The 23,939-nt window shown below is 34.9% G+C and overlaps 2 protein-coding genes across 3 annotated transcripts; both read right to left on the bottom strand.

Annotated features, from left to right (window-relative positions):
* Window positions 1-2,695: 2,695 nt before the first annotated feature.
* On the bottom strand, window positions 2,696-11,705 carry LOC101172185 (transmembrane protein 120A). The gene is made up of 12 exons (XM_004076786.4): window positions 11,527-11,705; window positions 10,198-10,316; window positions 8,987-9,118; window positions 8,842-8,901; window positions 8,666-8,761; window positions 8,323-8,412; window positions 8,173-8,238; window positions 8,023-8,084; window positions 6,215-6,307; window positions 5,764-5,828; window positions 5,577-5,645; window positions 2,696-4,539 (listed from the first exon to the last, which is right to left on the bottom strand). The coding sequence occupies exons 1-12, from the start codon at window positions 11,602-11,604 to the stop codon at window positions 4,426-4,428; spliced, it is 1,044 nt and encodes a 347-aa protein (XP_004076834.1). The 5' UTR covers window positions 11,605-11,705; the 3' UTR covers window positions 2,696-4,425.
* A 946-nt stretch (window positions 11,706-12,651) lies between these two features.
* On the bottom strand, window positions 12,652-22,806 carry LOC101171934 (hepatocyte cell adhesion molecule). 2 transcript variants are annotated; one of them, XM_023962763.1, is made up of 7 exons: window positions 22,705-22,806; window positions 17,149-17,490; window positions 14,013-14,294; window positions 13,702-13,795; window positions 13,562-13,632; window positions 13,379-13,452; window positions 12,652-13,065 (listed from the first exon to the last, which is right to left on the bottom strand). In XM_023962763.1, the coding sequence occupies exons 2-7, from the start codon at window positions 17,468-17,470 to the stop codon at window positions 12,928-12,930; spliced, it is 981 nt and encodes a 326-aa protein (XP_023818531.1). In that variant the 5' UTR covers window positions 17,471-17,490; window positions 22,705-22,806; the 3' UTR covers window positions 12,652-12,927. The 2 variants fall into 2 exon arrangements, with proteins under 2 accessions (XP_023818531.1, XP_004076833.3); XM_004076785.3 differs by lacking the exon at window positions 22,705-22,806 and adding an exon at window positions 20,785-20,962.
* Between the last annotated feature and the right edge of the window lie 1,133 nt (window positions 22,807-23,939).

Below are 23,939 nucleotides of genomic sequence, written 5' to 3'. Positions count from 1 at the left end.
GAATTGATGTCTCTTCATACCTCTTAGTTGCTTATAAACGTTTTATGTCTCCAGGATGTAATTTATTCTAAGAGGCAAATCATCTGTTAATGATGTCTAAGAAGGTGCACAGAAGCACCTCAGAGCTCTGTTCGATCACCACTTCTCTTTTATACCCTGACCCTCAGACATTAATTAAAAGTTACAGCTCAATACTACTCAGAGTCATGACAGAATCATAATATTTGACAAATCATTAAACAAATGACAGGTTGGATAAAAAATCACATTGGAGCTCAACTTTAATGCTAAGTCGATACTTTCTGCAAGTAAAACAAGTGGAAGTCTGTTTTTGGTGTTGATTAAATTCTGTACAGCAAAAACGTACTTCAGAGGGTTTTATAAGGGTTTGAACTTCTACTGTTTGAAATTGTAAACCATAACACTATATTTGAATTAACCTTAATGAGGAACAGCTTGGAAACATTCACAGCTTCTGGTTGGATCGACAAAATGAAACATGGGTGACACCTGCTGGTCATTTTGGGTAACTACATGTGTTGTTTGATCATAGCCCCTGAATTTTCTTTGATCCAATATTTTGTACTTTATCGTTAACTCTACAAACTAAGGAAATGCAATAACGTTTTTTCGACTAAACATATTTTCTTGTCATATGTGATAACAAAGTGTGATTGAATTTATTTGAGTGTTTTTTGAAAAACCAGATCCCGCTCTCCATTTTTTAAAGTCTCCCATAAAAACCCCTCATCCGTGCTTTAGTCTTTCCCACCTCGTGCTGCATCTCACACCAGCATTTAACATTCTCATTAAATTCAAACACATTTCATTAAAGGAAATAAAACATTCCTATAAAAAAAATTGTAAGCACAATTGTAATTTGTGGAGACTTCAATATAGATCTCATGAAGCTAGATTCACATTTACAAACATCTGATTTTTTTGATTCATTATATAGTAAAGGACTGTATCCTTTGATTACAAAGCCTAGCAGAATAACAACAACTAGTGAAACTTTAATAGACAACATTTTTACCAATATTTTGGAAACTCAAAGAAATTGTGGGTTAGTAATTATTGACATAAGCGATCACTTGCCTGTATTTGCTATATTTGACTCCAGGTTGCAAAAAAAGTCAGCAGAAATCCACCAAATATACAAAAGAATAAGGAATGATGAAACTCTGAACGCTTTCAGAAATGATCTCATAAATCAAGACTGGAATGAAATTATACAAATGATGTAAACGGTGCATATGAGGGTTTTCTGAAATGTTATTTAGATCTTTACAATAGACACTGTCCAGAAGTTCTAAGTAGACCTAAATCTAAAAATAAAAGAAAACCCTGGATAACAAAGGGCCTACAGAATGCTTGTAAAGAGAAAAACAAACTCTATAAGGACTTTTTAAACTTATGAACAGCAGCAGCTGAAAAACGTTATAAGGTTTACAAAAACAAGTTAACAAATGTATTGAGACAAGCTGAAAAGAAATATTATCATAGGATTCTGTATGAAAATAAACATAACTTAAAGGCTACGTGGAATATTCTGAATAAGGTCATAGGAAATAAGTCAGGATCAATAGAACTACCTCACTTCTTCCTTAAAGACAATGTGGTCATCAAAAAGCAAGAGGACATGGCAAATGAATTCAATTCATTTTTTGTAAATATAGGACCCAACTTAGCAGAAAATATTACATGTAATTTACAATCAAAAGATATTATTAAAAATAAAAATTGGATTTCCCAATCTATGTATTTATCTGATGTGACTGAAAATGACATTTTGACTAAAGTATACAAACTAAAAAACAAGACGTCAAAGGACAGTGACGGGATTGACATGAAATTAATAAAAATGAGCATAGATTGTGTTGTAAAACCACTACATCATATCTTTAATCTTTCACTTAAATTAGGAATTTTTCCTGAGAAGATGAAAATAGCTAAAGTTATTCCTTTTTTAAAAAATAGAGACAGACATACTTTTAATAATTACAGACCAGTATCATTACTTTCTCAATTTTCTAAAGTTTTAGAAAAGTTGTTTGTTAACAAACTAGACAGCTTTATTGAAAAAAATAAATTGTTAAGTGAGAATCAGTTTGGGTTTCGTTCTAATAGGTCTACAGATTTGGCTATAATGAAAATAGTTGAAGAAATTTCAACAGCAATTGACAAAAAGAAATACATAATAGGAGTTTTCATGGATTTAAAGAAGGCTTTTGACACCATAGATCATTCTATCTTGACTTCTAAATTATATGCATATGGGGTTAGAGGAATCGCCCTGAACTGGATCACCAGTTATTTAAAAAACAGACAACAATATGTGCAGTTTGGAGGTAAGAAGTCTGATCTCATGAATATTATTTGTGGACTTCCACAAGGCTCAATTGTAGGACCTAAACTTTTTATTTTATATATAAATGATATTTGTGATATTTCTAAGTTGTTACAGTTTGTTTTATTTGCTGATGATACTAACTTTTTTTGTTCTGGGGATAATCTGAAAACCTTAGCTTAAAGTATTGAAATGGAAATGATAAAACTCAAAATGTGGTTTGACTACAATAAACTATCTTTGAATCTCACTAAAACAAAGTTTATGGTATTTGGTAATAAAAACAGAACAGAAGTGACTTTGTCCATTGACAACATAAACATAGAACAAGTGTCTGAATTTAAATTTTTAGGGGTTATGTTGGACGACAAATTAACATGGAAATCTCATATATTTTATGTAAAAAATAAAGTAGCCAAGAGTCTTTTTGTTCTGAACAAATCTAAATATGTTTTACCATGTCATATTATGCACATGTTATATTGCTCTTTGGTTTTACCTTATTTTACATATTGTATTGAAGTGTGGGGAAATACATATGAAACTAATATAATGCCCTTAATTCTACTACAGAAGAGAGCTATTCGAATTATTCACAAAGCTAATTTTAGAGATCACACAAATGAACTTTTTATTAAGTCAGGCTTATTAAAACTTAAAAATTGAATTGAATTGCAGACCTTATTAGTTATGTTTAAAGCCAGAAACAGAGATTTACCAGAAGACCTTCAAAAGCTTTTTATTTTTACCACAGGAGAAGAAAATCATAGGAGAAAATTTGATTTCAAACAACAGATTGCTCGAACAACATTAAAGCAAAAGTGTTTGTCTGATATAGCAGGGGTAAAAATGTGGAATTCCCAGGAGAATCAGTTAAAAAGTTGTCAAAATATTATTAAATTTAAACTCATGTATAAAGCTAAACAAATTAGTTTGTACAAACTTGACTGTTGAATGGAATTTTTGGAATGTATGTATTAAATGAATGGAATGTATTTACAGTGTAGTGGAACTGTACATTGTGAAATCTGAGCACAGGTGATGGTGTGAGAAATGTAAATGTAATGTTTAAAAGGGAGCAGATAATAATAAGAATTGTGTTCTTCAATTCTGCTCCCTTCCAATCATGATATGTCAGAGAAACATGTAAACATTTGAACATCAATTTTCATGAAAGGAACAAATAAATAAATGAAATGAAAAATAAAATGAATGGAAACATTTGGTGTTTCAAAGAAAACATTCAAGAAATCTAGAAAGAGACATAAAATGGAAAATCTGCAATCAGGACGGTGCTTTCCTAACAAAATGGACCAGCTTAATTATTCTGCATTAAAACTAACAGTTTTGGCTAACCTGCCGACAATGCAGCTTTATGTTTTTAAGGCAAATTCCGTCTTTAATCTCCGGGCATTCCGCTTATTTCCAAAGAACATTTAAGAAAATGTATTAAAAAATGACTGATTTACATATTAAAATGTAAAAATCCTTTTTATCATATTATATAAACAAAAGAATATATAAATAATATATAAAACATAATAACAATAAATTAATATTATTTATGTATTAAAATACATTATAGAGCCACAAGAGGGCGCCCTCTGGTGACGTCTGAATGACTACAGAGGAGTTTGACAGGAAGAACATACATGCTCAGTTAAACACACAAATCATATTTGATGGTTTGTGTAAACAACAGCTGCCATCTGTAAGTTGTAGCAAAGTATAGTAGATTTCAACACAATTTTTTCACTTTTTATTGCAACTTTTTATGAAATTTTAAATACTGTTTATCTCCAAAAAACATTTTTAAAATCACTTAGAAACAATACAGAGTTCCAACAGACACAAAGCAAGATTTTTTGCACAACAATCAATACACTAATATTTGCAACCAAAAGCTGTCCTCGTCATCGATAAAAACACGAGAGCTGGAGCTTCACAGAGGAGCAGATAAGTAAGTGGTGCAAACAGAGAAAATATTCTGAAATTTATAAAAGAAAAAATATATATTTTCTTTGTATTCTTGAATATTTATCATCCAGTAAAGCAAGTGACTCAGATGTTTGCATTCACATGCGCTTGGACTTGTCCTGGTTGTTCATGTATTTCTGGTAAACCACTTTCAGTGTCGTGAAGAGGTTTCCCATGAAGAGAACCATGTAAGAGCAGCCGCACATCACCACCTAGAGACCACAACAAAGAAAACGTGCCCAGAAAAAAACGCTAAAATACACTTTATGCTTGCATACACACTTAATATTTCTGAAATATCTGTATAATTTTTTTCCTGTCATCTGTTTCCAGTCATTGTCATCAAATAATGAATTTATAGTTTTAAAGAAAACAGTTTTTTAAAAGGCAAAAGAAAAGAGGTCCGTAAAACATAACTTATTTATGTCTAAATTATTCATATTTTTTACAAAAGCATTAATAAATTATAAAATAAAGAGAGATATTAACAAAAGTGTACATAATTGTAATCCTTTTTGTAATTATTTTGAGATTTAGAAACTTCAGACTGCAATAACTTTAGTGTCACACACTAACTATTGATTAAGCTCCTTCACTCATGAGTTTAGTAATATTTTTATTTACTGGTGACGAACATGTTTCTCTGATTTAAAAAAAAAACACAGATTACGTCACCTTAGTATTTTTTTCAAGGTTAATTTGTAATTTTTACCTAATGACATTTTTAGTAAATCACTAAAATGACTACAACTGATAACTGACATGAAGAGCATCATGTGAGTGTTTGGTTTTCACTGTGTCATTTCCAGGTAAACATTTCATCACCTGCATTGTTAAATCTTATTTTATATCATTTTATATTATTTCCAGGGGTGCATCTTATTTTGTATTTACTCAACATCAAGTAACTAAAACAATTTGCTTTTCTTTAATTTTTACATTAACTATATCATTCATATGTATATGAATTTTTTTCATAAAATTGCTTTTTGGCAACAAAAGAGAGTTGTGTGCTTCTAATTTCATATTTTGCAGTCAGTTGATGAAAACACAAAGAAATTGTTTAACGTGTGGAAAATGAGGCTCTGCATGAAATAGTCAATTGGCATTTAAAATGCTGTAGTCACACATATACGCAAGAAAAAATGAGGAATTTAGGTCATAATTTAGAAAGCTATCCTATGACCTGGGATAGCTCAGAGGACAGAGAGGAAATAGAAGGTAAAAAGCTGTTGTTGACAGAACAAACCTGCCACTCTTTACACTCTGGAAGCTGAAACATCTTAAAAAGCGTCATGCTGTTGTAGAGCTGCCAGAACTGCAACAAAGGAAAAACATCCCTAAAATGTGAATTTGATCTTATTATAATCGTTTATTTTTAGGGTAACGTATCTTAGGAGATGAACCAGAAGTAGTAGAAGAACTAACACACTTACATGACCAAAGAATAAGAAAGGAAGGAGGAAGGTCAGTCCTCTCCACATCCATGACTGGAAACCCTCTGAACCACATAAAAACATGGAGGACAATCACTATTTGACACAATGTATGCTTTTAAAATGTAAGGAGATTCCCTAAATGTTCAATCTTGACATAAATGTTTTGAAACTGCACATAACTGTTTCCTAACATCATTGTTTTTTGTGGAAGGATGTGAAAGTCCAACTCCAAGAAGAGCTTCAGTGCAAAATCAAAGAATTGCTCAAGAAAACTGGGTCAAAGTTGATTTTACTTCACATCTCTGACAACTTTACTGAAGAAAATATAATCAACATTTTTTTTTCTAAATGAATGCTTTGCTCCTGTCTGGCTTCAGAGGACTGCCAGAATAACAGACAGAATCTGTCACAAAAATGTTACCTTACTACATCCAAATGCGTGACTCACCAACAGTTAGATCCATATTGTGTCTTTCTCCAAGGGCTCTAAGTCTGTACAAACAGCCACTCTGGTAGTAGTACTGGAGGAACTGGACAAAGCCTTTATACAAACAAAGACAACAGAAAAATGTCTAAAAGGGGCTTTTATCTGCAGCTAAAAATCAACTGATTATATCAAAAGTTCATGAAATTCTTTGAACGAGAAGAAAAGAAGAAAACATCATTTAGTAAGGATGTCACAATCAGGATTTTTATTCCAATTCAGTCATTTGATTTTGAGTATCTGCTGACAGCGATTCCCAATCTGATACTTTTGTCAGACATTTAAAAATGTCATAAACTGATCCGGGTTTTGCCCGATTTACATTTTATTAACCTTTTTTTTATCATTTAGCACTTGAATAGAACACATCTGTGAGGTAGACTAAACAATCAAGCAAAAATAGTACAACTTTCAACAACAAAAAAAGTTAACTAATAACGAGTAAAAACTAAAGATAATTAGTTATGAGCGAAAGTTTGGTGAATGTGGTATTAGTGTCTTCTGAACTATTGAACATTTTGGATCAAATCTGATTCATATCTCAATTCTTAAAAATGGCTTTCTTTAATAATCATTTTTGTAGCATGAAATGATGATGAGTATTTACGACTAACAAGTCAATCGAGCCATTTATTAGTTTTGGTTGTTTTGGAGAGATTATTCCCGCCTTATACTATAGTCTGGGCAAATACTTGATTCTGATTGGCTGCTGCGTGTGGATTAAATAGTGATGATCAACAGTGGGTGTGTCCAAATTCGAGGGCTGCGTTCTTCCTGGGATGCATTTGTAGGCTGTCCACAAGTGCTGTCCAAATTCAACGACGCCATCAAATGCGGCATGGTCTGGTGTATCCTTCTATATTGTACGTATCCCAGGATGCATTGCGGCCGACCCCGGAGTTGGAAATAATTACATCTTGTTATAATTCCACCTCCAGGATTAAAAGTTTAATGATATCATGAGTTCCATGCCCGATTCACTACTCCTCTCTGTTTGGGACTCACGGTTGCTAGGCGACATTACATTTGCCGACGTAACGGCTGGAATCATCAAAAGGCTAGACTCGTCCAAATTCACGGCCGTTAACATCCGGCCTACGTCGACCGGGAAGGCCGCGGCCATTGAAGGATGCAGCCCTGGAATTTGGACACACACAGTGATGATGCGCGCCTAAAAAAAGAAGTCCCGGTCATATAGCTTAAATGTTCGGTATCACTGCGCTGGCTTCTTTAAACACAAACTTTAACTTCATCATCTGGACAAAAACAAGCGGCTTTATTTAACCCATCGTGGAGACCAGCATATATATCGCTTTCCTTTGGCGCTGATGTCGGCACCAAGTAACAAATAGTCCGCTTTTGGTGAAAAAAGCAATTGAACCCGGACAAATAACAATATAGGACTAAAACTTGATTTAATATTCATTATTTTTGTGACCATGGTATAAGCGGGACAATGGCTGACGAAGTGTGCATTATCAGAAATGAACGGCATTTCTGATAATGCACACTTCGTCAGCCATTAACCCTTATGTATTCTGCTGCGCTTTACAGCAAAAAAAATGTCCATTCATGATATGCAGACTCCTAGAAGAGTGTTTATCTGTAATAATCAGGTAGCACTGATCATAATAAAATAAATATCCAATACCTGATCGAGATACAACATCGGATTCCGATCGTGCCTGCTTTCTGATCGGATCGGTACATCCCTATCAATTAGCATCGTATACATCTCTACATCTGTAGTGGGATGAAATCCGGACTCTTACTCTGGTACAAGTTGTAGCTGAGGAACTGGTTTCTAAACATCTGGTACAGAGTTCCTTCAGGCCTGCAGAACAACATGACAGAAAGCTGATGTTTTTGTTTTTGACACTAATTTTTAAGCGTGATTTTTCCAAATTCTGGCCAATATTTACCAAGTGAGCATGACTCCCGACAAGAAGGTTGACACGTAGTGGTGGAAAACCCACCAGCCTTTGATCCTGAAGTAGAAGAATGGAGGAACTAGGACCACATGAAGTGCAGAGAAAGTGAAATGAAGCCGATTTCTTTAAAGACGTGCGAACCGTGAGCCGTTGCTGATGAGGATACTCTCCCGAATGGTTAGCGTGCAGTAATACCACACCAACAGGAAGTTGAACAGGGCGTCCAAGACTCTTAAAAAAAATCATGAACATCTTAGGCGACAATAAAATTCTCTGCATGGAGAATTTTTAATGATGTGTTTAATCTGTTTAGGGCAAAACTTGACATAGTTACAACATAAAACAGATAAGTTTAACCTTATTTATCCCTTTAAATCATCAGCAGAAAGGCAGAATAGAGAAAAGTAAGATTAAAAACATATATTTAAAGTAAAAAAAAAGTGAATATAAACTGTCAGTAAACAAATCTGCCGGAAAAACTTACCTATAACTCAGCAAAAAGCAACACGTGAAGGAGAACATGAAGAGGATGACTGTGAGGATCAGTTTAAACTTCTCGTACTCATCCTTGTAGGCAAATCTGCAGAGAAAACAAGTTGAAATACGGAAGTGGCGCTGATCCAGAGAGACCGGCAGGAGGTTTATTTGATAGCAACTTACTTGGCTTGTTTGTTAAGAAGGGTAACATTGACATTTCCTAAAACAAGAGAGAGATAGAGCCTGAAAGAGAGAAACAAGTGTTCATCGCAATGTTCACGTCTGAAAATCCATTCAGTGCAGGCTTTTATTGTGAAAGGAAATGTACCCGTTTTTCTTTGGCAGAAAGGCCTCCATCTCAAAGAAGGCATGAGCTCTGTCTTTCATGGAGTCCTCGATTTCAGCGATAGAGTTCACCGTCTCGGAACTTATTGTTGCCGTTGAATTGTTTTGTTTGCATCTAGTTTAGTTTAAAAAAAAGAAAGAAAACAAAAAAAACATCATCAAAACTGCAGATTCATTTTTAAAATATTACAGATGATTCATTTGTCAAACGGTTCAGAATTATCAATTTTTTTTCCAGGTTTAATTTTGAGGAAAATTCAGTAATTTAAAAAATAACTTTAGAAAATACCAAAAATATCAGTTTCAAATGCCATACTTTTGTTATTTACAAAGGACTTGAATTTAAAAAATACAATTTTCAGCTTTCAATACTACAAACCCTGCAACATATATGTAAATAGAAAACGCTTCAAGAGGCTTTATCTGTTTTTCTATTGGAGTAAAGTTTTCTAGACTTATTATTTAATACATGGGTCAGGTAATAAAGCCACTAAGACATTTATTACCTTATAATTAATATTACTATTGTATATTGTAAAGCTTGTTGAGCATTTTTTAAAAGAAAGATCCCTAAAATGTCTAAGACTTAATCAGTGAACCTTTATGGAAATATGGAGAGAATGAGAGAGAAAAAAGGAAAAAAGTAGATCATTCTTGGTAGTTCTTTGCTCTCTGAATGATCTGTCCAAGTAAATAAACATCTGAAGACTTTTGCCTCATCAGCAACTCTGACCTGTTAGGCAGCGGAAATCTAATCCAACAAAAAAAAATTTTAAAAAGCCTTTCCTACATGTTTACAGAAAGACACATTAGTTGACAAACTCCCATGTTGTGATAAAATATGATCGAGGGGCGCAAAGTAAAAAAAATGTAACAAAATAAATGGCGGAAAACATTTTAAGGTTACATAGACTCAAAAAAACTCTGGTCTTTTTTCAGACTGTTGTGAACAAAAAGAGGCAGATTTGAGACTTTACCACCAGAAATGAGGTACTAACAAGAAATCTCTGGTTCTTCTTTGAGTTTATTTAGTTTTCAACACCTGTAAAATATAAGCTCTGGGTTTTAACATGGGAGCTCCTTTACTGCAGACTAGAAAGTAAACTTTTGACCCAAGTTTTTTATAAGTTGCATGAAGTTGTAAATTCAAAGGGTCAACCCATGACATCCTACATGACTTTATGACATACTTACTCTTCCAAAGATAAAGTGAGCTCTTTGAGTTTCTTCCTCTGCCGTGCAATAGCACCGGAGCAGTTATTCTGTAATTTGGTGACTTCTTCAAGCTTCTGTTTATATAAACGATGGGTGTCCTGTAGGTAAAAAAATATATATAATAATAGTAAAGAAATACAATCAGTAAATCTGTGGTGTGGCAATTAAATATTTGAATTATTATGACATATTAGTCAACTTAGGAATACACAGAAAATTTTTGAATTATTAATATAAATGCTAAGCATGTGTGTGCGTCTAAATGTCACATTAGTGCTGACATTTATTCTGAAAAGCTGCCAATAAAACTACTACTGCTATTAAGATTTTGGAAAATACAAATGGAAAAACAGTTATAATGCTACTAAACTGAAGGAAAATGTTTAGAAACTTTAAAATATTTTTTAAGAGAAGAAAAAATAAGACAAAAAAAAGCTTTAAGCCTTAAGGCAGCCTTTGTATGGATTATCAAGCCATGCAGGGAGCTAAAGTTGAGAGCCAGATCTTTACTTTTCCTTCTAAAATCACCAAAATCAGTCAGAGATTAAGGTTCCTTCCGTTATCTTCCAAAAGATAACGGATACATTAAAATGAATTAAAAACGTAAGGGTAGTGGGTTTTTTATTCTCCCTGAATAGGGTTAACACTAGTGCAAACACTTCAAATTTCAAAATAAAATGCTTAAAAATATATTTTATCTGAAGCCACAGTAGTAGCTCTGGTATCTCCTAACCTTCTCACTCGAACGATTTGTCTGAAGAAATCTTCTGGAAATTTCTCAACTATTATATTGATGCAAAAACTGATGGACTATTGAGCCAACTTACTTGTTACAAAGTCAAACAATCTTCTGTAAAGGGATTTTTTTGTTTTATTTAAATAAAAGTAAAGCAAAAGTCATCTTGTAACTGCTGTTTTTTATTTATTTATTTTTTATTAAGGAGTATATCGAAAAATAATACTTCACATATTAAGCAGTAGTCACAAAATTACTTAAGTTTTATATTTTTAGTCCACGTTTGATGCTTCAATGTTCGGTTTTGGAAGGAAGTCGTGAATAAGATTAGGAATAAATGCATAAAATGTTGAGGCTAGTTTTACATCATTCAGATGTTTTACTTATTTTATTTTAAGGATTTTAAGGGTTCTTGCTCTTTTTTTTCATCCTAACAAAAACAAAGCATTTATCTTGAGCTGTCGAGGGCGGGTACGTCTGCCGCCTGCCTGCCTCCCTACCTACCGCGACAGTTAGCTTAACGGCGCGGCACATTTATGGTTAAATACGGCTACAAACACCGACTGTTTTACCTGAATTTGATGAAAGTCTTTTTCTAAATCCTCCCATTCTCGAAAGCACTCAGAAAAACCAGACGGAGTAGACAGCATCTTCTACTTTAACATTTGAAAACCTCTTTCATCGGAATTGGGAAATAATCACGCGAGCAACAGTTAGCGTGTTTTATAAAAGCATCACTTCCTGTTAGCTCCTTCAAAATAAAAGTGTAAAAGTCTAAGGGGAGGTTAGAAAAATTACTCAAAAATAATTTACTTCTTCATATATTTATTTATATATTTTTAATGGGTTGCAAGTATTATTTGATTATAATCTCGTAAACACATTCTTCAAAATGTTACTTCACTTTAAATTAGAGTAAAACTTTAGTCAGTGTCATTTAGGTTTAATATGATTAAAACGTGATGTGCAACTAAATAAAATTCAAAATTGTAGTGAAGCTCCTCCTCCTTAGCCAATCAACGTTCTAGAAAGTCATCAAGTAAAATTTCCTTTTCATGTGTGCCCATATTTTAAATGTATGTTGTCATCTTATAATGCTAAAACTGTTTTGAAATACTGTCTCAGAAAATTACTAATTTCTTTAACCAACAACTACTAATCAATACCACAACATAAAAAGGACCTGTATATCAAATTATATTAGACTATGCAAAGAAAGAAAAAAAATCATTAGTCCATATTATCAGTAATAAACCTGTGTCAACAAAATATATTTAGGACCATCTGCAATATCTAAGAAGGTTTATTTTGATTTTTCCTTACAGTTTTTACAACTTATAATCAAAAACCCTTCTATTATGTGGTGGGTGTTTTTTCCTTTAATAACCAACTCAGTTCAAATTTATAAAACAAAATACATAAAATATAAAAAAATGCAAAATAAATAGTCCCGATCCAAGAAACCTGACAAACAACTAACTAACCTACAACTAACTAACCTAAAATAAAAAAAGAAACACAGTTTTATTAGAGGGTCTAAATGAATCCAGTAGCATCATTTCCATGACTGTTATTTAATTATAAATTTAAATTGAAGACACCTGTATTTCTTGCTCCTAAAGTGTAAAGCTCGCAGTTGCTTTTATGCTTTCTGGTTCAAAGAGTCACAATCTTTCTTTCTTTTTCAGACTTGAAAATACTGTTAAAAATACATTTTATTTCATTGAAAGACCAAAAAATAATGTAAAGACATCACACATTACAAGAAAAACCATACAAACACATTCAAAAGTCAATTTTATTTGATAAAAACAAAAAGAGAAAGCTTGACAAAAGTGAAGAAGTAAAAAAATCAAGACAAATCCCCCCAAATGGTTCAAAGACTGGGCTTTTCACAGACAACAGTATAGTGAGATGTTAAGACTCCCCACTTGTGGTACTCATAGGCATACATACGTTTATTTTTTTGGGTGTCAGGTAAACTTAGCAGAAGCAGTAGATGTGGGCCCAGCTGATTTGGGAAGGGAGTACTCCAAACTGGTGGTGTAGCTTGGTGGATTGCTAAATTCAGGAGATTCAATGCTGTTGATGGAGCCATCTAGTGAGGGTTCCTATCACAGAAAGATCAATCGAAATGCAGTCCACCAATAAAGTGCACAGAATCACTGTAGTGATGTTGATTTGGCTTTGAAACCATATACAAATTGTCAATTGGGATTCTTCTAACTGACAAAGCAAATTACCGGTATCTTTTTTTTTATTTCATGCTGTTAAATTTCAAGTCCTTTAGGTGTCTGTAATTATCTAAATGTAGACATAAAATTTATAAAAGTGTGGTAGTTAAAAAAGGTAGATACATCTGTCAGGTTATTGCACTCAAGTGGTCGCTTTATTGTAGTGAAATCTGAATTTTGAAAGCCGTACCTTTTCCTGCAGGATGTAAAGGGAAGTCACTGTTTTTATCCCGTTGGGTTGGGGTATTTTTGGATGCCCATCACCTGTGCAGGACCACAGTCATTGAAACACTTTCAAAAATGCCTCTGCATGTCACTCTTTTGCTAGAATTTCACAGTTAAAGTGCAATCAAATGGTAAAGTTACACTTTACCTCGGTGACCGGTTGGTTTTGGATAAGAAAGGTGATACATTCTTGAGTGAGGCTGTTTGCGTCGTTTTGGCCTGAAATGGTGAAATGTTTAGTGCCTGATTTGTTTTCCTCAAGTGAATGTAACTTTCACAGAGTTTTACTTTTTAGAAGGAGTCCAGCAGGCACACACCGTCACCAGAGTGATGAGGACGAAGATCCCTCCAGTGGACAGGATGACGTAAAGAGAGCTTCTCTCTGATAGGACACAAACAGCAACAAATGTAGAATAATCAAACCAAATTTCTATGTGAAACAACATTTAATCAATTTTCAAGTAAAAGTTTGCTTGTTTTTTTTTAATACTACATCTTTTAAACTCAGGGGGCCGTCAGTCTTTTCTCATTTTGAATGTGAAAGTGTTGCGTCTTTGTTTTTATAGTATCATTTAAACTGTGGGATTGTAGTCACTCACTGTACACAGCCAGTCTGACTGGCAGGCTCGCCATGCTGCCCACAGGATTCTCCACAGTGCAGCTGTAGATGTCATCATCCGCCATCAACACCCGTTTGATGGTCAACAGCTTCTGGTCAGGTGACAGCAGGAAGCGGCTCTCGTTTGTTAGGGGTTTTCCCCCTTTGGACCACCTGTATTCTGTTCTTGTGCCGTTGTCATGGGAGCAGTTGAAAACCACGTTTTCACTGAGCTCCAGTACGGAGAAAGCCTCTGTGTGGATGTAAGGCTTTGAAATGGGCTCTGAGAAGAAAAGAAAAAAAGAAAAACTTTTTTTGTGTGTACAAAACAGAAAAACTAGGGTTTTCCCCTCAGAAAAAAATTGTACACTTAAAGTATATTTTTTCAAGTAGCCTTAAGTATAAGTATAGACCAGGAGTGTCTTAACTTTCCAAACATTTGACCTGCATTCTTTGAACCCTGATAACAACATGAAATGCAATTGTACTAATAAATGAAAATTATTTTGCATTTTCATTTTTTCACATGCAGAAATAAACATGAATTTACATTTTTACTCAAATTAGTATGAATTTCTGATTTCAAGAACAAAAAAAGAAGAAAAAGTAAAGTTATATTGGAAGAAAAGAAAAAATCTTCTGTCAAGATAAAATCTAGGTTCATATGAAATGTTACATATTATTTACCATTGAATGCTCACTGTAAACTTCTAAATTTAAATCTTGTGAACAGGAAAATACCACATATAGTATCCCATTCAGAGGTACAAACTGCTGTGGTTTTGATCATAGAAACAAATAATTTTTTTCTTTTCGTTTGGCCCTTAAAGCTCTGAAGGTCAAGTGGCCACAGGTTTTTACAACGGCTTATACCATAATTTAGCCAATCACAACCCATAAATTGCACACACAGTTCTTAGAAAGTGCTGAGGGATGCACAATATTGATTTTATGACAAGAGCCTGGTGGAAATTTGAACGTAGGCTGTATTTGGCCGGACTTTGGACATGCCGTTATAGATCATGTAGATGTAATACAGGAAGTGTACTTATGGAATACGTCTTTCGATTAAATTTGAACATTTTAGGTTTACAATATATAGATAGTACGTGCGCACTTTGAATGAAGACTAAGTGTACTTTTAAAACACTAAAATAAGTAATTCATAAAGTAAAATGATATATCAGCTTTTTCACATTTTTGTTTTAAAGGACTTGAAATCTAAATATGGTATAATATGTTTGAATTATTGATTATTGTTATTACAATAAATATTACATATAAACTCTTTCAGTAAATTACCAAAACGACAAGAAAAGAAAGAGTTGCAACCGCTTAAGAGGAGCAGACATTTTTAAAAGCCATGTTGATTTCAGGAGAAACAAACAAAACTATTTTTAGAAAGGGCAACTTTAATATATTTGCAGTTTGTCAATGTATTAACGGAAACATTTCTATAGTTTTTTATATGTAATAGTTTTTTAGTAAGATTTGTACTCGTTTTTTATTTATTTATTTCAGGTAATTTAACTTGATACGATTACTCATTTTGTAAAAATATAAGAAAAACCAGCGAACAAGTTAAAAAATCTCAACCTAGTTCTGGTAGGTCCAATAACATCAACACAATGTTCATGTTTAGGAACCTAAAGTTGTTTTTCATGGGTTTTTGGAGAAAGCAAACCTTATCCAGGTATTATGTCAATGGAAACTTCATTTATTTTAATTTTGTATATTGTCAAAACCACAAATTTCTCAGAAAATTAAAGAGATGTAAAAGTTTGAGCAAAACCATCAGTTATTCTGCACTAAGAATAAATGTAAATAACCACGGAGGCCTGTTGGAATAATGCTGAAAACATCTCTCCCTTCTTCAGAAGGGGAATCCTTCTCCCTCTTTCTCCTCCTGTTCTGGACAAGTGAACACAGCCTGATGAAAAACAGAGTATGACTGTTGTCACCCTAACTCCTGGATTGGAAGTGGGCACCGTAAGTCATGCACTCTTGGAGAGTTTGAAATTCTTTCTCCAAACTGTTACACAACATGCCAGCACATCCAAGTGATTAATGATGTCCGATGAACTCAAAGGATTCCTGACATTGTTTCCTCCACCTACAATCAGAACAGACTTGCAAATAAATTTTTTTGGGATTGAGTAAGACTTCAGAATCTGTCTGGTTAAAAAAACCTGATTTCATTCATTGGTTCAGGCGTGTTAAGACAGGATTTGAAGCAAATGAAGGTGAACAGATGTTATGTGTGTGTAGTATTTGAGTAATGCTGAGAGTTCAGAGGGAGTGAGTGGCACAAATGCAGAACATTGAAGATAGACTCCAATGAAAATCCTGTTCTTCTGGCATTTTTATCATGATGGAGGACATAAACGAAGAAAATTATGATTACAACCGTTTTTATTTATTCAAATCGTTGTGAATAAGGGGCATACGAACAAAAATGCAGTTTCAAAAAGCTTATGGTTGTTATAGAAGCTACATCGGTGGGCCACTCCCTGCTCAGCTCCTTTAAGATGCATTCATTTGCAGACATATAGATGTACGTATTTGTTTTCCTCGTCTGAGCTGCAATCTGCCTCAAAACTGTACAGCGGGGCAGCTCAGATACTGATCACCATTTTTGTTGCACCACTAATGCTAGCTTGAGGTTGTGAGGGGCTGTAAGCTAGCGGGAGAGAGTAAACAAAGGGTTGATGGGACATGAAGCCAGGCTCACTCCGCATTAACAGTACCGCCCACAACTCAGAGGTGAAATTCGAATAAACTCCTGCCGCTCTGCAGAAACTATGTCCTAGAAAACAACATTTTTTTTATTTTGGCTAAAAACGTCATGATCATAGTTAGAAGCCCACTGGGAACAATTTTACAACAGATTGAAAAGATGACTGGAGTGGGACTTTAAACTATTCTTAATTCATTTTTAAGTCTCCGATGACTCAAAATCCTAACATCTATGGGCTATATCTCTTCATGAGTTTTGCAGCTTTGTGTTTTCTGGCACGAACAGGAAAGGTCTTTCATTTTAAACTTAATTAATCTTTTCCTTAAAAGTTAGGGGCAGATTTGTGTTGGGGGCAACACACTGCAGGTAAACTACCCACTGATAACCACTTCATTCCTACCATCCACAGAAAGCGTGATGGTCCCCTCTCCTGTGAAGGTGTCGTCTGTAATGGAGATCTCCACATCATAAGTTCCATCATCGGAGAGTCTGAGGTTGTGGAAAAGCAAGGAGCCGTTCTCAAACACCAGGATGCGGTCGCGATACTCCGGCCTCAGGGTTCCAATGATGTCTGTTCCAATAGACTGGACAACCGTGACAGACTTTTCTCTCTGGAGCTGCCACTTGATGACTGGTGGGCCGAGGCTGAAACTGCTGTAACGGACGGACAAAAGAGCTTCCCCTCCAACCGATCCTCTGATGACCGTGTCAGAGAGAGTCATATTCACTGCCAACACTTCACCTGCAAACAATGAGTGAGAGAAGCAGTGCCTGCAGTGAATTTCAGCTGAAATAACAAGGGTGTTGTGCTGTTTTTAGGCAAAATTTAAAAACACGTGTCATTTTCTAGGACATAGTTTCTGGAGAGCAGCAGTAGTTCATTAGAAATTCCCCTCTGAGGGGAGGACTGGTGGTGCGGAGTAAGGCAGCCCCTTTGCATCATCTATTTGTGCATGTGCTCCCCCACTAGCTTACAGACCCTCGCAAACCTAACCTAACAACAGTGTTGCAACAAAAATGGCGAGTAATGTTGGAGCTCTCCAGCCTTATAGTTTTGAGCCAGATACACGCTCAGACGAGGACAACAAAGACATACATCAGGGGTGTCAAACTCATTTTGGTTCGGGGGCCACATTCAACCCGTCTGATCTCAAGTGGGCCGGACCAGTAACTTAAAAGCAAAATAACAGCTTTGTTTTAGTTTTTTTACTCAGTTGGAAAAAATGCCTCAACCAACATAGCCTAATCACTTAGGGCCAATGGATCTCAAATAAAATTAATTCCAATTAAAAAAAAAGTTGGTGTATTCCATTTTATACAGACTGAATATTTTACACCTGACACTGAAGCAATCCAGAAACTTTTTTTTATGGTGAGTATCATAGTGGTGCTGAATGTTATATTATTTGAGCACTGCGACCTGTTAATGACATACAAAGCATTCGGGTTTTGCATTCAGCTTCATGTGAAAAAAAAACTCTGTCCATTTTTCCTAGAAAGCTCTTCACTTCACTACACTTTTCGACAACATTTTGGTCATTAGGGTGTCACTACTGATCATCCTTAAGCAATATAACAGCGGTGAGGCTCATAGGGAACCAAAGTGCATCCTACCCAGTCGCAGAGCTGTTAGGTTTCGCTTTTGGCACATACAGAGATTTGCTGTTTCACCTGTTTTGCTTTTCCTTTGCTCCTCCTAGTGGCGGAATTGCGTATTTCGGTTATTTCTTTAAAAAATCATAACTCGCCACAGGAATTGACTAGAAACTTGCTTTCTTTTTTAAACATCTTTTTGATTGTTACTCTTCATGTGTGGGCCGGAGTAAACCACCAGGCGGGCCGGATTCGGCCCGCGGGCCGTGTGTTTGACACCCTTGAAGTACATGGACCTATATGTCTGCAAGTGAATGTATCAGAATGGAGCTTGTGGCCTGCCATAGTAACCTTTACGTCACACTTAAAAGCTTTTTCCAACAGGCCCTTTTGCATCTGCTCCTGATTCACAACGATTTGAATAAAGAAATAATTCATTTTTCATATAAATTTTCATTTATATATATGTCCTCCAATGTCCGAAAAATCCCACAAGAACATGTTAAAAAAAACATGATTTTCGTCAAAATTGGATCTTTAAAGTTGCAAAAACCTCACGAGCCAAAAATACAAATTGGCATATATATGTACATATTTATTTATAAATAAATATGTATTTCTTGTTTAGTATTTTTTTGTTTTGATAGCTTGAAATAAATCAATTCCAATTGTTACTCTTTTTTAATTGTAATCATTTTGCATAAATAAAACACAGGGCATTTACAGTAATAATATGGCTACAGTGCATAAAATATACTAAACAGAAAAACACTTTTTGTCATTTTGTACCTTAATAACCCCCTACCTACTAAGTTTGATATTAGTGTTGTCACATCTGTAACTTTAAGGCCAAAAAACTTCAAAGCTGACGCTTGAGAAATGTAAATCCTTAAGGCAGCGTTGCTATATTTAATTGAATGGATATTAACATATTTCTCAGTGCATTAGATGAAAGTTTACAAAAATAATCCATTACTTTCCAAAATATTCTGTAAGAATTAGTCGTATTAAGTGGGTAACTCAAAGGTTACATGGTTCTTAAAACACCTTTAGTATTAATGTAGAGCCACTAACCTGCCATAAAAACAAATGAATGCTGTGGAATCATGTGTTATGTCTCTAAAACAAAGTTTATCATCTGTGAGTTTTATTTACATTTAAAGTCTGTAGCACACTAGTACTATAACTGATTTTCTTACAAATTCTGTTATTTTTATCAAACACACAGCACTTTTCAACAAACACAATTAAAAAAAATCTTTGACTAAAACATAACTACCATACAATCCTTTACAGTTTGCACACTTCACACTTCATTACCATGGTAACAGCAGCATGTGCATTACCCAACAAAAGTAAGAGTTGTTTGCTCAAATGTTCCTCTTTGGCAGTTCATGAAAAGAGCAAATTCAGACATCGAGTGAGCTTTGCAGGAACAGAGCAGCTCAGTGATCCTGCAGCTAGCAGCCGTGAAAGCATGTTATAGTGATCACAGCGGAAAAGCACTGTCTGAATCATTGTGGCATTAAACCAGGGTAAAAACCGTAAATACATGCAAACAGATACATGCATTTCAGAAAAACACAAACGCTTCCTTTGAGCAGCTTCCAGTTAGCTTAACTGGCTGAGCACAATGTGTACAAAGAGTAAGAAACCTTATACAACGATATGTGACAAATATTATAAAAAAAACACAGAACTTTCACATTTATTTACAACTAAATGTATTCAAATGTGGTTAAGAATAATTTTTGTAGCCCTAAGAGCTGTTTTATGGCACATCTTTTTACTCACTAGAACATTTGTAGCATTCATACTTCAGATTTGGTACAAAATTAGCAAAGTTGTGGAAGATCCTTGGTTAAAAAGATTTTTTTAAGTTATTGGCATCAGCTACAAATAACTTCTATCTAAGTCTATCTGAACGACAAAAATTAGCTTTTGACTGAACAAGTAAAATCAATGCACCTATAAAAATATTTTGAAAGATCAGACAGAGAGGATAAATATGTTGCATTTGTTGATGCATGGTCGGGTAAAACATGTGATTAATACAACACAAATAAGTATTATAAAAAATAATATATTTACTCTAAATATTGCATATTAGAATTGGCATTTTATATTTTGCATTCCTGTTTTATTCTACATATAAATGAAATCCTTGTTTTAAAACAAGTATAGACAAAGAGATATTCTTAATTACTGTATACAGTTTATTCAACATTATTTAGACACTTTTTGGCCATAAATCAGAGATGATTAACCCACTTAGTACTTTTTCTCATATTTTTTTCCCTTTTAATGAAGTAAATATGGAGTTGGCTCCAACTTCACTTCAACTCAGGCAAAACCACCTTGAGGTAAATTTTTTAGACACTTTTACTGACTTCTGAACAAAACAAAGCTATGATTTTTAAAATAGTTTTCTCATGTCACATACCTGAATGTAGGAAACCAAAACATATAAATGATAAAATTAGGCAATTCTCTTTAGGTTTTGAAGAGAGGTTCTTCTCTGCTTGCATCTTGGGTCTCAAGCTTTGTTTTTCTCGCAGATAGTCAGCATGATTTGTGACTCTGGGCAGGGCGAAGGACACAGTCATACATTCAGGCAGAGCTGGCACTGAGAACGCTCTGTTCTCTGAAGCCACTGTTGTAGCAAGACAAAAGTGTGTGTATGTGTCGGGAGTATGGAGGAAGGCAAGCGTCTTTGAAATAAAGCTTTTTTTTCAATTTGTGGAAAAAAATAGTTACATAATTACAGTAGGTATTAGGAGCCAAAGAATTAAAAACATTGCAAAGTATTTAGAAATTTCAAGAAAAAAACAAGATAGATGAGTAATTTTTTTAACTTGCAAGTTTTTTTGAACATCAGCCAATTTGAAATGCAGTTTTATGTGCAAGAACCCAAAAACAAATTCTCCACTCTTCATCCAGACTCTGGCTCCTTCATTTTTGACTTTGTTTACCCATACTAGTCCAGTGTTGCACATCTGCAACTCCTGGCCTAACCGTTTGAAATGGCTGTTAGACAGCCACAATTGGGTTGCATGGTGGCGCAGTGGTTAGTGAGATGGTGCTGGTTCAAATCCCAAACCATGTCCATGTCCAGCTTGCATGTTCTCCTCGTGTTTTTTTATTTTATTTTTATTTTTTAAACGTTTTCCTTTTTATTGCAAATGGCAGCTAATTTGAGAATGATTCCCAGTGATCTTGATACATTAGCAGCACAGGGATGTTGAACTCTCTTTCCTGTCACACGCTGCAATCCAGTGCTTTTGAATGTATCAGCATTCTGGCAGCAAAAAGGTCTGGCCGTGCCAGAGAGATAATGACTGTGTGACGGATATACCTGACTGTTGCCACACCTGAACCTCCTTCCATACACTTTCAACAGTTTTTGATACATTTGGTGCAGAAAAACATAAAAGTATAAAAAAAACTCTTTTGTAAACTTTCTTCTTTTGAAACTTAATATTTTCTCTTCTGCAAATGTTGATATTTCTCTAGATTACATTTTTGGTGACTGAAAATGATTTAAAAAAAAGTAATATTTGTTTCTCATTTTAATTTAACTTTTGACCGGGCACTCCGTATTCCTCCCACACTCCAAAGACATGCTTTTTTACATGCTTCACTCTAAAAATGCCCATGGGTTTTGCCCAACAGTAGGTGGGTTGGCCCCAGGAGCCCGTGACCCCAAAAGGGAAAGTGCAGGTTCTGAAAATGGATGGATGGATGGACAGCAACAATTGACGAAAAAATGAATTTTAAATGTTTTCTGTGGTTGCAATGTTAACATTTACCCTGTCAGAACATGGGTGTAAACTGACATGCAGTGCAGTTTCCACCACATTCTGCTGTTCCACTTCCAAGAAAGAAAAGACAGACTGTAACTTGGTTACAGTCTGTCTTGGTTACAGTTAAGTTGTCTTAAACCAGGGGTGTCAAACTCATTTTCACAGAGGGCCACATCAGCACAGTGGCTGTCTCCCAAAGGGCCAGACAAAACTTATAAATGTAACTAAATGTAATGACAAATAAACTGTTATGGTGCCTGTCAGTCTCCTCCCCCTCCTGCTCTGCTCCTGACTCCACCAGCTGGGACCAATTCACGTCGTCACTGCTTCTGCTCTTAAGGAGTTCCAGACCCATCAGTCAACGCCAGTTCGTTGCCCTTTATGGTGACTAAACCTGGTCTTAAGTCTAGCTCATGTTTCTATGTTAAGTCTGGCCTCGTGTTAATCTTGCCTCTCCCTGTCTCAGGATTCCAGTCTCCAAGTGTCCCCAGTGTGGATGTCAGTCCGAGTCCTCCTACAGTCCGGTGGAAACCCCAAGCTCTGCCAAGCTGCGCTCTTACCTCCAGCCACGCCACAAGCCGCTGTTCTCTCCAGCTGCCCTCCAAGCCACACCAACTTTCCTGGAAGGAAAAAAATAAATAAAACTCTTTACTTATCGTTCACCTCCTTGTCCTCATTCTGGGTTTCAGCGTCTGGGTCTGTCAATCCTTCAAGTCATGACATAAACGTAACCACCCCTTAATGTTAAATAACTCATTTATTTATTATAACTTTTTAAAGTGACAATTACAGTTGTACAAAAAACATGTTTGCTTTTTACTCTAGCAGGAATCCTTTTAAATTTGCTTCTGTCAGGTTACGTTATATGGACAGTGTTTAAGTCCTAATGTATAGTTGCCCAATCCGATATTTCAAGTCAGGTTCCCCCTACATATGAATAAATACACACCAATTTTTTATTTCTAAGAATTTAAAAACTTTTGTGCTCTTGCGGGCCACATGCAATGACATGGAGGGCCACATTTGGCCCCCAGACCTTGAGTTTGACCCATGTGTCTTAAACCATAGTCCACTGTGGTACATAACAGGAAAACAAATGGTTTAAATGTTTGCTTTTTTAATCTTTATACTGTTAAAGTCCTTTCAGGATCAAGGAAATCTCATACTCTGCTAAAGCACAATAATTGAAGATAACAGTAGTGGTCCAGCCCCATTTTCCCTTAATATTAAATGTTTCCAGTAAACTCTATATATTCAGCCACGAGTCAGAAAAGCGGCCATTGGATTGTTGAGCAGCAGACCTGTTCTTTTTCTCCAAAATCCAAATGACACCTCTGTCATTATTTCTAGTTGACACAAGAAATTTGACATTTGTAGCTCATAGAATGGGGAAAGTGTTTAAAAAGAAGTGAAACATATACGTAATAAAAGATAAACCAAGTCCAGTTAATTATTTTTTTGTTTTTTATTTTTCTATACGTTTGTGTGCATATTTTAGAGTTATTCGTTAAAATATCAACTCAGGGGTTAAAAGGGGACTCATTTTTTGCCGGGTTATTTTAACTAATAATTTTGAATTATCTATTGACAATACTTTAATTACAGACTTAAAGGGCCAATTAAGACAACCTCTGAGTTTATTTGATTCATAATCTTAGGTTAAATCTATACATTTCCATTTATTTTTGCTTCTAGGAGCCACATTGTATTCAATATAACCTAACCTTTCCTGCATTCAGAAAAATATTTTGAAACTACGTAGATGTTGCACCTCAGCCTTAGCGAGCCACCTGCG

The sequence above is a fragment of the Oryzias latipes genome, chromosome 14, assembly GCF_002234675.1.
Source record: "Oryzias latipes chromosome 14, ASM223467v1".
Classification (NCBI taxonomy): Eukaryota; Metazoa; Chordata; class Actinopteri; order Beloniformes; family Adrianichthyidae; genus Oryzias; species Oryzias latipes.
The sequence above is the reverse complement of the archived record's forward strand: the minus strand, read 5'-3'. Positions and strand labels throughout refer to the sequence as shown.

Bases quoted from the DNA above. Each gene is read 5' to 3' on its own strand.
- LOC101172185 (XM_004076786.4), bottom strand. From the start codon at position 11,604: ATGCTGTCTACTCCGTCTGGTTTTTCTGAGTGCTTTCGAGAATGGGAG. The intron at 8,902-8,986 runs GTACATTTCCTT...TCTCTCTTTCAG, and splicing joins TTTCTGCCAAAGAAAAACGG to GCTCTATCTCTCTCTTGTTT. The intron at 5,829-6,214 runs GTGAGTCACGCA...TATGTGGTTCAG, and splicing joins CAATATGGATCTAACTGTTG to AGGGTTTCCAGTCATGGATG.
- LOC101171934 (XM_004076785.3), bottom strand. From the start codon at position 20,947: ATGACTGTGTCCTTCGCCCTGCCCAGAGTCACAAATCATGCTGACTAT. The intron at 13,633-13,701 runs GTAAAACTCTGT...TCACCATTTCAG, and splicing joins TGCTGGACTCCTTCTAAAAA to GCCAAAACGACGCAAACAGC. The intron at 13,453-13,561 runs GTAAAGTGTAAC...GGTCCTGCACAG, and splicing joins AAAACCAACCGGTCACCGAG to GTGATGGGCATCCAAAAATA.